At 43.0% G+C, this 12,804-nt stretch overlaps 1 protein-coding gene across 1 annotated transcript in view; it reads left to right on the plus strand.

Moving 5' to 3' along the window:
* Window positions 1-12,804, plus strand: part of WNT2 (Wnt family member 2) — a 50,058-nt gene that overhangs the window by 24,769 nt on the left and 12,485 nt on the right. The window contains exon 4 of the mRNA XM_027102106.1: window positions 2,388-2,652. Coding sequence (XP_026957907.1) covers window positions 2,388-2,652 — 265 coding nt within the window. The remainder of the gene's footprint in view (window positions 1-2,387; window positions 2,653-12,804) is intronic.

The raw sequence follows: 12,804 nt of genomic DNA on the forward strand, positions 1-12,804 counted from the left end.
GCTGCTCCGGGTCAGAGAGAAGCCGGGCCACTTCTGAAGCACGTGGCTGCCCAACACCTGAACAGAAGTTAGCAAGGAAGAGGGAAGTGGCTGCTGCCACTCAGCAGTGAATGACGATGATGATCAACAGGGTGTACGACTGCCACAGCTGTGCGTATTTATAAGGGCTCACAAGGTGTATTTTAAGTTAATATGCAAACCCTTCAGTTAATCAAATAATTAATATGCAAGCCCTCCATTTGCATATTTTAAATTAATATGCAAACCCTTCAGTTACCGAGTTCGAACTTTGCAACCTTGAAACCTAGTATTACAAAGAAAGGGAAGTAATATTTCCTGTTATTTTTAAATCTAGGAGTATTACTTATGAGTAAATAACCCAGCTTTTAAAGGAATAAGCTTTGAAGAATGAGCATTCATAGTCAATTCCCAAGCACTTGGCATGGAGTGAGTTCTGCGAGGCTCCATTGAGATCTTAGGATAGAGGGCTCCCGGACAGGTGACCCAAATGGGGCAGACTGGGGGAGCCAAGATGGCCCTCCTAGGGGTTTTTCTCTGGCAGAGGCCTGCTGTCCAAGTCACCCGGTGAGCCTCATACCAAACACCTGGAATATAAAGATAGGGGGACAGGGTGGGGGCCATATGGGGAGTGTAGTTCCAGAAAAGGAGTTCATTCTAAGAAATCCTTTAAAGATGCCCAGATCGCTGGGACCTGGGAGACCAAACTAATGCCATTTCTCCTGCTTCCTTCTCTGTCCTTCACTCCAAAGCTGGCTCATCCTGAAGAGGACAGATTTCAAATGTAACAGGGCACAGTCCTCCGTGGGGGGCAAAGCGGGAAGCCTGTGGTGCCAAGGCCCGAGCTGGGAAGGGGATGAGTGAATGCACAACTGTGGAGCCACCATGCTGTCTTGGCTCCTTCTAGAATGCTTCTGTGGGCCTGAGCTTCTGGAGTGATGAACATTTCTGCACACGTAGTCCCATTGATACTATAGCCTTGTTCAGAAACTGAGTCTGTGGAAGAGGAAACACCAGGGCAGAGTTACCTGGGGCAAGGCTCCGGGGAGGGAGAGGCAGCCTGGAACATTGGTTTCTGTGGAGTGGGGTGGAGGGTGAGCTAGGGTGCTGCAGGGAGCTCCACCCGGGCTGCATTCTGGAGCCAACCCACCCGTACCCCATCCCTAGACCAATTATACCAGATCCTCAGGGAGTGGGCTGAGCAAGGTTCCAACTATCACCTCCAAGTTCTTAGAAACAGGTCTCTCAATGCGTTACCCTAAGAATTTGGCTCCTAGTGCCACCTTGCATAATGTCATCAAGGGGTTTCATTCCCCTTCTGCCTATGCCCCCCACCCTAGATACCCTCTGTCTTGGACATGCAAATGGAGAGGATGGGGACCCTCAAAAGGCAGGTTTCTCCTCCTCTGCTCCATGACTGAGACTCCATGAGCTGAGAATCAAAGGCTCAGACTTGAGATCTCCAAGGCCCGTCTCTCCCACTGCCTTTCTGAGTGTCACTGTGCTTTTGGTATCTGATGAGGGAGCCCCTCATCATCCCACTTGCCTCTGCTTCCTCTCTACGAAACAACAGCGCGCGCCCAGCCCTGCCTGCTAAGCTGAATAACTTGGGCGAAGTTGAGTGACAATCTCCCAAATTTAATGTCACCCTGAGGGTCACCAACTGACTTTCCAGTGTACCCTGACTCTGTCCTGTACCAGCTGTGTCACCTTGGACAAGTGTTTAACCTCTGTAAGTCTTGCTCCTCAATCACTGCAAAATAAATACTGTACAACAGGATTGTTGAGAACAGGGTCATCAGGATAGAGTTCAGAAAGCATTATTACAATGCCCAGAACATGGAAAGCACCTCAGAAATAGGAACAATCACTATTATTGTTTTATTGAAAGAAAATGGGCTTAGCGATTACTTTGTTAATTTGAGTAATAGTATACATTTCCAATATATTGATAGTAAAGCTATATATTTTTAGAAAATACTCTAATTCATTCCCTCATTCTTCAAGCCGGCCCCATACCCCAGTAAATTCAAATTAGTGGGGCTTTTGTTATCCCCCAAGGGAAGCTCGTTCGCAGTCAGGCACTGTCCCCCGCCACCTGCTGCAGTGCGGTATGGCTGAAGAGACCAGCAAATGACCCCAACATCTCCCAGTCCTGAGCCCCAGGATCCTGGGTCTTTGGTCACTTCTTTTTTTTCCCTTTTTAAAAAAATTTATTTGATTGAAGTATAGGTGATTTGCAATGTTGTGTTAATTTCTACTGTGCAGCAAAGTGATTCAGTTATATATATATATACATTCTTTTTCATATCCTTCACATGTACGTGCTGGAGTCCGCCTCCACTGAACTTGCCCGTCTTCTCCCACAGGCTGTAAAGCGGTTCTTGAAACAGGAGTGCAAGTGTCACGGCGTGAGTGGCTCATGTACCTTGAGGACCTGCTGGCTGGCCATGGCCGACTTCAGAAAAACGGGCGATTATCTCTGGAGGAAGTACAACGGAGCCATCCAAGTTGTCATGAACCAGGATGGCACTGGTTTCACTGTGGCTAACAAGAGGTTTAAAAAGCCGACGAAAAATGACCTCGTGTATTTTGAGAATTCTCCAGACTACTGTATCCGGGACCGGGATGCAGGTAAGTTCAAAACACTTTATTCACAGCACCTAATTATTCCAACAATCAGCACTCTGCAATTTAAATGCAGAGTTAAAATTTAAGTGCAAAGTTCTGTATTTTCCGCCTGCCAATCCTATAAGCGCAGTCTGCTGCCTGCAGGTTCAAAGCTCAGGTTCTTTATAATTCATATTTAAAGTGCACAGAGAGCTCTCCTAAGCACCTGGAGAAACCGGTTGATAATGTGCAGATTCTGGAGAAATGGGAACCCGACAAGAATGCACATGGCAAAAAGTCAAAGTATGCAGATTAGCAAAATTCTTCAGCCTGGACAGGACTCTAATTAGTGGGTTAATGTCCATATGTATAGAAACACAGCATGTTTCCTGTGATCCTGAGGCTGAGAGGAGGACAGCTTTGCGGTGTATCTGCTGCCGCTTTAAATCCCACCTCTGTCACTGTGGAGAGGGTCCCAGGGATTTACAGTTAGCCTGTTCTGAAATCCTCCATACTTCACACTCCCTTGCTCTTTCCACAATGCTCAGAAAGTTGCCAAATACTTGAAAGCAAGAATTCATCCCCACTGGCTCAGCTGTCGGTGAGCAGTGGAAGAGGGCTGCATAAGAGGCAGTTCGTTTATTAAAGCCACACCCTTCCCTTGACGAGGGCACCTTCTCTGTCCTGAACTCACTCAAAGAGCAGCTCCGTCAGCCTTAGCACAGCTGTTGCCACCTGTGGGTTTTATATGCGTGCTTTCCTCCACCTCTTGCCCCTCCCGGTCAGCACTGAACTCCTTGCTTAGCACAGTCCATGCAAAGACTCTGGTACAAAATACAAGTACTTGTACTCTCCACTGAGTACAAGTCTCAGTGGAGAGGAGGTGATGGAGAGCCCACAGCCAACTTGGCTGAAGCCAACTTTTCAGACTTAGTAGAAAGCAAGGGAATTCATTACCAGGAAAAACATCCTAGAATTCAAATTCTGAGTTTGTTTTTCATTCCAAAGTAATTGCAAAGGAAACAGTAAAACAGTGCAGACGTCAGCAGCTCCTATCACAGGTCTGACCAAGAGGCATGATTACCGGGGAATGTCACAAGAAGTCCAAAGCCTCTTCTTTGTCCCCGAGTGGTTGGATTTCCTTCATGGTTTGATGAGCTGGTTCTTTGCAGCACTGGAGCAAGTTTGTACATGCAGCCTCTGGATTAATAACTGCTGAGTGAAAGGGCCAGATGCTGTGCCCTGCTGCATTCCTCACATGCTTTGCGACCTCTAACAAGTCATCCTACCTGTCAGGCCAAAGTTTCGCCGAATCCCCAAGAAACCTGTGCGTTGGTACAGGAGGGTCCCAGAGGTCTGGGTCCCTCTCTGCCATTAACTAGCTGCTTAACCTCAGGCTCCTCAGACGGGCAGGGGGCTGATGATATCAGGATCATTTTAGGAACTATGTACTGACTCCTGTGTGCCAGGTACTGGGCTAAGACCATTGCACACATGGTCTTATTTAATCCTTAGAGCCTCCCTATGACATCAGTGCATTGGAACTGATTACTGAAAAAAAAAAACGACTAAGAAGAGGGTGGCTCCTGGTTGATCAACACCAAAGAACCAAATTCACATCTTATTTTTTGAGATCAGATAAGCACCGTGGATATCATCATCCCTATTGTACAGATGAGAAAAGTGAATGACCAGCTCAAGATCTCATTGGTCTTGGAGGGTACGGATGTCCAGCTGTCTGACCCCACAGCCTGTGCTCCTAACCCTAACACTGCAACTTGTCCTTACCTTTCTCCCAGGGCATGTATTACGTGAAAAGCCTGGTGACGCAGAAACCTCACTTTAAACATAAGAGGACCTGCTTCCTCGGGACATCTTTTCTGGTTTTTTGGATTGAAGCAGTTTGCACAGTGAAGCAAATGGTTATGCTTGCTGAACATTTAACTGCTTCATAGACAGTCATTGAAATAAAGACCTTACTTTCTCTTCCCCACAAAGGAGATTTGGAATCAAACCCCTGCTGCATCTTCAGGATACTAAGTTATTCCTGCACACTTTGCTTTTTCTACTGCCTGTATTAGAACGCAATTCTCTTTCTCAATCCTAAAATAGCAGACACATCTGCAGCACCTGCCATGTGTTAGGGCTTGATCTACATTCTCTCACTGAGTAAGGTGGGTATGTTATTATCCCACTTCATGGGAGGGGCAACTGAGGCTCTGACAGGCAGGCTACGGATTTTGCCCAAAGACTCTTGACGGGCACGAGGCAGAGTAGGGACTTGAGCCCGAGTGTCCGCACGCTTGTAACCATTTTACTCTGCCTCCCGATGCACCAGCCACTGGGCACACTGCTGCAGGTGCGGGCTTTCTGAGGGAGGCTATATAATTTACTCCCTCTCCTAATTTATTTCTGCTCTATTTTAGGCTTATTTTAGCTTCTCTGATTTAAAAGGATGTGAATTGGGTTCTGGGTTGGTGTTGACTAACCAGGAGCCACCTTATTATTTTTTAAGGAGCCAGTTCCATTGTTTTAGATCAGATTTCCACTAAGATTCCTAGGTTAGTCATAACTTGTCTGAACTACACTTGATGCCTTTATTTTTCTGCCTAGAAAAATGCCAGAGTCATCCGTGAAAACTCGCAATATTTCTTTTGAATTCTGTTGACCATGAGATGATTCTTTTAGCGAAAATATGATTCAGGGCGTTTGATATCATGTAGAGAAAAGTTTGGATTGCTGACAGTATTTTTTTCATTGTTCATATTTGGACAAATAACACATACAAATAGCACACGTATGAGATGCAGATTTTCCCTGAGACAGCCTCCTTCAACCCGCGTAGCTACAAAGGGCCTTGTGCTGGTCTGTGTAAGGATGAGGCTTCCTCCCGGCCACTTTCTGCTGGAAACTTCTGTAGTATGCAGTCTAGCAAGTCAGTCAGAGTGCGTGGTTCGCAATCTTCCTGGAGTAGCTCATAACTTCTGACTTTAGAGGCAGGGAGATGTGACAGAGTCTGAGACCTGTGAGAAGGGGAGATCCCTGAGCCCAATTCAGTGGCATTCCTTCTCCGGGCTCTGTGCCCTTGTTTGGGTCAGTGCTAACATCCTCTGGTGTATGTTAAAGAAGCACTCACAGTTAACGAGTCAGGACATCACTGAGGGAGTCTCTCCCCTCACTAGGACCACACGACATCAGGAAGGGCCTGTTTTCTGGTCAATGGAACATGTTCAAGATGGGTTACCATCAGAGGTATCCAGGCTCTAAGATAAGTCAGAAGTTTGCAGTAAATTTTAAATCAAATAACATATATATATATATTCACTTGCTCTATTAAAATCGATATTAACTTGTCCCTAGATTACACCTCAAACTACCCACTCTGCTGTGTTGCGGTTATTTTGTTTTATCTTGCTTTTTTAATAAAAATATATCATGCACATTTAATATTCAACTGATGGGCACCTTCTCCTTGTCAGCACTTGGAAAAGCAATCATGGTGAGCAGGTTGAATATTGTCAAGTAATAGATATTTGCAATTGGCAGACTTTAGTCTTGCTAGCCAGCACCTGCTGCCTGTTCAGATTCGCTCGTAACCTGACTGAAGTAAGCCGGCTTGTCTGTCATTTCGGTTTGTGGAGTGGATAAACTCTGCAGGTATAGTCCACTATTTTCCAGTGTGAGGGCCTCTTCAGAGACCTATTGAATCAGAATCTCAGGAAAACCCCTGAGATTCTGTATGCTTTTCAAACTCAAGCACATCAAAATTTGAAAAATCCATGATTTAGGTAGTCCATGGTTCCTGATTTTCCCATAAGTATTAGGTAAGAAGAAATCCAGAGAGATTTTTCTTTTTTAAATACCTGATCTCTTACAAAGGAAAGAAAGCTTTTTTATTTGAGGAGCTCTAAATAAATGTCATTCAAAAATATCCCTGCCCTGACTTACCCAGTGTAAGAGGGTGTCCTTTCACATTAAGGCCCTGCGTTTTCTGGAACCCTCTTTTACTGGGAAGAGCACACTGAAATGATCTCGGCCATCAAAGCTTCCATTGGAATTAGCTTGACAGAGATCAGCAAGTCAGCCCTTTAGTGAAGTCCTGAAATGGTGATACCAGGACTAGTGAATTTTGGTGAGAATTACAGAAGGGTGAGTCAAGACCCTAGGGTATTCCTGGGTGAGGACAGACCCAGACCTCAGGTGAGGAAAGGTGATGGGAATTTTGGGTGAATTCCTACTGAGAATCAGTCCGTGGGCTACAAGCTTTATGTGTATTTTCTCTGAATGTTCACAGCTGTTACCTCCATTTACAGAGAAGGAAACTGAGCCTCTGAAAAGTTAACTTGCCCAAGAGTTCATGGCCTGTAAGTGATAAACAAAACAAAATAAATAAAGTCAAACCCCAAATCTATACTTTTCTCACTTTACTTCCTGAAATGTGATGGTAGTGACTGGGGGGCTGTGTAATAAAGAGTCAGCACGAGGACACAGAACATAATGGGATGAGGTGCCCACAAAGCAGGGAGGTGGGAGGTGGAGAGACTTCACCCACGTCTAGCTCAGGTTGCCTAGGAGCCCCTTTCAATGACAAGCCCTTCCAGAGTGTTAATGTCTTCAGTTGCTCCTAAGAAATGATAAGCTAAAAATCTGATTAAGGAAGATTTTCTTATGGCAACAATAATAACAAAAGACATTTTCTCCCAGTCTTCAGTTGAAGAAGGTGAGTGCTCTGATGTTCAACTATAAATACTCCCCAGAGATTCGGAGAGTAGGTACAGCCATGTGATGCTGTGCATGTGACATTTTGCAGGCCAAACTAGAGGGCAGACCTAGGAACTGGGCTTTCTGGGAAGGGTGGTTCTGTGGTTATCTTCTCTGGTTATTTCCCCAGGCATCTGTAAATCAAAGAAACCCTTAAGTTAGAGATAGGTGCATCGCTAACTAAGGAATGCTGCTGTCCTCTCCAGGGAAGCGTCTGCACCTAATCACAGGCCACTTTCACTGGTTATTTTGTAAAAACCCTGACCTGGGCCAGAGGTCACCCTGAGGTCTCTTCTCCCACTGTAGAAAACAAGCAACCCTCCGCCTCTTGTCCAGTCAAGTACAAAAAGCAAATGGAGTTCAACAGTTGTTTAACTTGTTGCTGAAAACCTGATACAGGTTTCCCTCACTGTCTGGAAGCAGAGCCTTCCCATGGAACCTTTCGTAAGCCGAAATGGTATAAAGCGAATAAGCAATTACCTTAGGATACATCTTGCTAATATGTGCACAAGATAAATTGAGATAAAGCACAATACCTCACAGACTCCTTTCAAAGTGATGGCGCCCTGATGCTGAGATGCTGTGTGGGTCCTGAGTAGCTTGATGGGGGGTCACCCCTGCTGCTCAGGTTTGCGCTGCCTCTCTAACAGCTTGCTGCAAAAACAAACGCTGAGCGCTTTGTTCACTTTTCACCTTTTTTTGTAAAAGCGAAAATTCTCTTGGGATTTCTTCCAGTTAGCCAAAAAAAAAAAAAAAAAAAAAAAAAAAACACAGGTACCAATGTAGGTCTTTCGTAAAAGTGAAATGCTCAAAGTGAACTTTCTCACCATCGGGGGTTACCTGTACCTGGCTGAGAGCTGCAGGCTGTGAACGATGTAAGACCTCCCTCGGGTATCACGGTTTTTTCCACATTAATCGTCTTTAGCAAACAGCTCAGTACCAAAGGAACACACAACTCCAACCACGGCTTACAGAGTTTGGTGTTCTAGACCTGCCCTGTGGTGTGGTCAGGTTTGCAGAACCTCTGAATGCTGTGCTTGTGACCTGATGAAAAACAAGGGAACACCATGTCAGCCAATAGCAGTGGGTGGACCTTGTTTTTTTTTTAACATCTTTATTGGAGTATAATTGCTTTACAATGGTGTGTTAGTTTCTGCTTTATAACAAAGTGAATCAGTTATACATATACACATGTTCCCATATCTCTTCCCTCTTGCGTCTCCCTCCCTCCCACCCTCCCTATCCCACCCCTCTAGGTGGTAACAAAGCACGGAGCTGATCTCCCTGTGCCATGCGGCTGCTTCCCACTAGCTATCTATTTTACGTTTGGTAGTGTATATATGTCCATGCCACTCTCTCACTTTGTCACAGCTTACTCTTCTCCCTCCCCATATCCTCAAGTCCATTCTCTAGTAGGTCTGTGTCTTTATTCCCATCTTACCCCTAGGTTCTTCATGACCTTTTTTTTTTCCTTAGATTCCATATATATGTGTTAGCATACGGTATTTGTTTTTCTCTTTCTGACTTACTTCACTCTGTATGACACACTCTAGGTCCATCCACCTCACTACAAATAACTCAATTCCGTTTCTTTTTATGGCTGAGTAATATTCCATTGTAGATATGTGCCACATCTTCTTTATCCATTCATCCGATGATGGACACTTAGGTTGCTTCCATCTCCTGGCTATTGTAAATAGAGCTGCAGTGAACATTTTGGTACATGACTATTTTTGAATTATGGTTTTCTCAGGGTATATGCCCAGTAGTGGGATTGCTGGGTCGTATGGTAGTTCTGTTGACAATCTGTATATGTTCTTTGGAGAAATATCTATTTAGGTCTTCTGGCCATTTTTGAATTGGGTTGTTTGTTTTTTTTTATTGAGCTGCATGAGCTGCTTGTAAATTTTGGAGATTAATCCTTTGTCAGTTGCTTCATTTGCAAATATTTTCTCCCATTCTGAGGGTTGTCTTTTGGTCTTGTTTATGGTTTCCTTTGCTGTGCAAAAGCTTTTAAGTTTCATTAGGTCCCATTTGTTTGTTTTTATTTCCATTTCTCTAGGAGGTGGGTCAAAAAGGATCTTGCAGTGATTTATGTCATAGACTGTTCTGCCTATGTTTTCCTCTAAGAGTTTGATAGTTTCTGGCCTTACATTTAGATCTTTAAATCCATTTTGAGCTTATTTTTGTGTATGGTGTTAGGGAGTGTTCTGATCTCATACTTTTACATGTACCTGTCCAGTTTTCCCAGCACCACTTATTGCAGAGGCTGTCTTTTCTCCACTGTATATTCTTGCCTCCTTTATCAAAGATAAGGTGACCATATGTGCATGGGTTTATCTCTGGGCTTTCTATCCTGTTCCATTGAGCTATATGTCTGTTTTTGTGCCAGTACCATACCGTCTTGATTACTGTAGCTTTGTAGTATAGTCTGAAGTCAGGGAGCCCGATTCCTCCAGCTGTGTTTTTCGTTCTCAAGATTGCTTTCGCTATTCGGGGTCTTTTGTGTTTCCATACAAATTGTGAAATTTTTTGTTCTAGTTCTGTGAAAAATGCCAGTGGTAGTTTGATAGGGATTGCATTGAATCTACAGATTGCTTTGGGTAGTAGAGTCATTTTCACAATGTTGATTCTTCCAACCCAAGAACATGGTATATCTCTCCATCTATTTGTATCATCTTTAATTTCTTTTATCAGTGTCTTATAATTTTCTGCATACAGGTCTTTTGTCTCCTTAGGTAGGTTTTTTCCTAGATATTTTATTCTTTTTGTTGCAATGGACCTTGTTTTGATACTAAATGTACAGTTCCCACCAGGACACCTGAACTCCCTCATCTCATCATGGAACAAATATTTATTAAGCCTCTTCTATATGCCAGAAACTACGATAAGCCCCAGGAATACAAAAATGAGGTAGACAGACTCAGTCCTTGCCCTCGTGGTTTCATAGGCCTCCTTGTCCTTGTGGAGGAGCCAGGTGGGTGACAGGCAAGGAGACTCAGGCTAGGTGCTGGGGAACCCTGCCTGGACAGGAATGTGATTTTCTTAGGTTTCAGTCCTCACTCCATTGCACTATTACAAGGTCTTACCTTACATTTGTCACTTTGAAAAGTAAAGAATCAGTTATTCATTCCTTTCTGTGTTGAGCTTTATTGTAGAAATTTCATGAGCTGATACCTTAAAAGTGCTAAAACAGGAGAGAATGATATGAAAAATGCATTGGTGAGGCTTCTAAGTCATCATTTTTCCTGTCTGTCCCACTGGATTCTGATTCCATGATGGCAGGAACTATATGTCTGTTCACCACTGAATCCCTGGCATCTAGTACATAAACATGTGTTGGATTGAATTAAATGGCAAGCTATAAACAACATAAAATATGTTCATCATATTAGCTGGATTCTTATATTGGTGCAGTGTCATAGCTTAAAGATAACTTTACCTTCCTTTGACAGGTACTTACTAAGCACGTCTTCACTCATCACTGATTACTTTATAATACACAGCCTGTGAAAATTCCCATTTAAGCTTAAGTGTTAAATGGAATTTTTCCTCATATTCAAGTGCATTAGTGGGGCATTTACAGAGCTTAAGATGCTGCTGGCTGCCCATTTCCTTGGATGAGATCAAAGGTCTCAAATAAATGCAGCAGCAGACTCTATCTGTTGCTTTTAGCTGCCACCACATACTCAGTTCTTTTACTCTTTGGGGGGGCCTTTTTCATTTACTGTTATCAGTGGGATTACTGGGTAGTTCATCTGATTTCATTGTTAACATAGCAAAATACTTTTTACCTCCAGTGCTATTTTATGTTATAGGCATGATCTATAAATCTGCATTACCTTTTGGAATACAGATTTGCTAGAATTACTATACTTTTAGGATACACTAAAAAGTACCCTAATTTGAATTAGTTGAAAGTAACAATCAGATTGAATTTGTGAAAAATTTTTTAAAAAGGGAATTTTTTTCTTTCAAAAGAAAGAAAATTGCAGGAAAAAAAAGATTTTATTTTCTTATTTTGAAATCTTTGACATAATTTAACTACTAACAACAAAGGATTTACCAAATAGACATCCTTTACTTTTTTGGGAAATAGAAAAAAATTATCTCTAATTACCATATTAATGTGTTGCAAGCAAAAGAATGTTTAAGTACTTTAAAATAATGTATTTGCTTACTTCCTTTAAGCTTTCCCCCTGAAACCTATTTTGTGCTAGTGTGGTAAATCTTCTTTTTAAAATATGCAAATTTCATATTCCTAGGGAAAGAGCCCTGTATTATAGATTAGGAGACTTTGGTGCTACCTATTATTATTTCTACTGATTACTAATTGGGTAGTCTTGGGCAAATTAACTCCTTTGGGTCTCTTAAGATATGTGTGTCACCTAGAAATTCCTAAGGTTCCCATGATTCAATTATGAATGAATGAATTGTTCCTTAATCTTACTCTAAGTTTGCAATAACACAACCTGAACTTCATGCCACAGACTCTCTTAAGTTGTCATTTTGAATTTCTGTCATTTAAAAATGTGCCACACTTCTTGTATATGTTCTCTGTGTATCAAGTGAGATAATTTGAATTAAAACCTGGCTTTTAGCTAGTCTATTCTCCCATAGTGCCTGGGGACTGTGTGACCCCTCCCTGGAGGGGAGGCTGATCTTAATTTTTAAGGAATTGATTTTAATATTTGACCACCTGAGAACTATGCAGTATGGAGAAGAAATATAAGACCTAATGCTGTCCTTGGGAAGCAAGATGCATGAGAAATCGTCAAACATTTCAAAACAGTGTATGAGCTCTACTGGCTGACGTGCTAACGTCATAGGACTTAGGAAGGTGGTCCAGGTGGGCTTGGAGCAGCCAGGGAGCGCTCTATGACAGGTGCTGAAGTAGGCCTGAATCTTGAAGGATGGGAAGACTTTCAATCTAAAGGAGTTCGAGGAAAGTCCAGTGCAGCAGATGAGAGTAACTCTTATGAACAAACAGTCTACACGGCTGTGACATCAGAAAGTCTCTCCAGGAGATGGCCTGATTAGAGGATACGGGTGGAGGGCAGTGGGAAATGAACTTGGGTAGGCTAGCTAGTGCCAGATATGGAAAACCTTGACCAGTCTAACCTCAGCAACTTTAATTCCACGATAGGATTTGCTAATTTAATGGGACATGCTTTCCTGTGCCAGTCAAACCTGTCCTAGTTATTATGAAAATGTTGAGGAAAACCCTCTGAGATAAGTGGAGAGACATTGTCCTTCCCTGCTTTTTAGCTTTGCAATCACTGATGTGAGGAAGGGGGAAGCCTTCCAAGTAGATGAATGTGCGGTCTCTAACATTTGCTCTTTAACATTCTTTTCTTCCCTCAATAAATCTGTGTTGTGAATGACAACGTGTAAGTCAGCCAGAGGAGAAACAGC

Source organism: Aethalodelphis obliquidens, unplaced genomic scaffold, assembly GCF_003676395.1.
Source record: "Aethalodelphis obliquidens isolate GAN/ISIS:26980383/991018 unplaced genomic scaffold, ASM367639v1 scaffold5, whole genome shotgun sequence".
Lineage (NCBI taxonomy): Eukaryota > Metazoa > Chordata > Mammalia > Artiodactyla > Delphinidae > Aethalodelphis > Aethalodelphis obliquidens.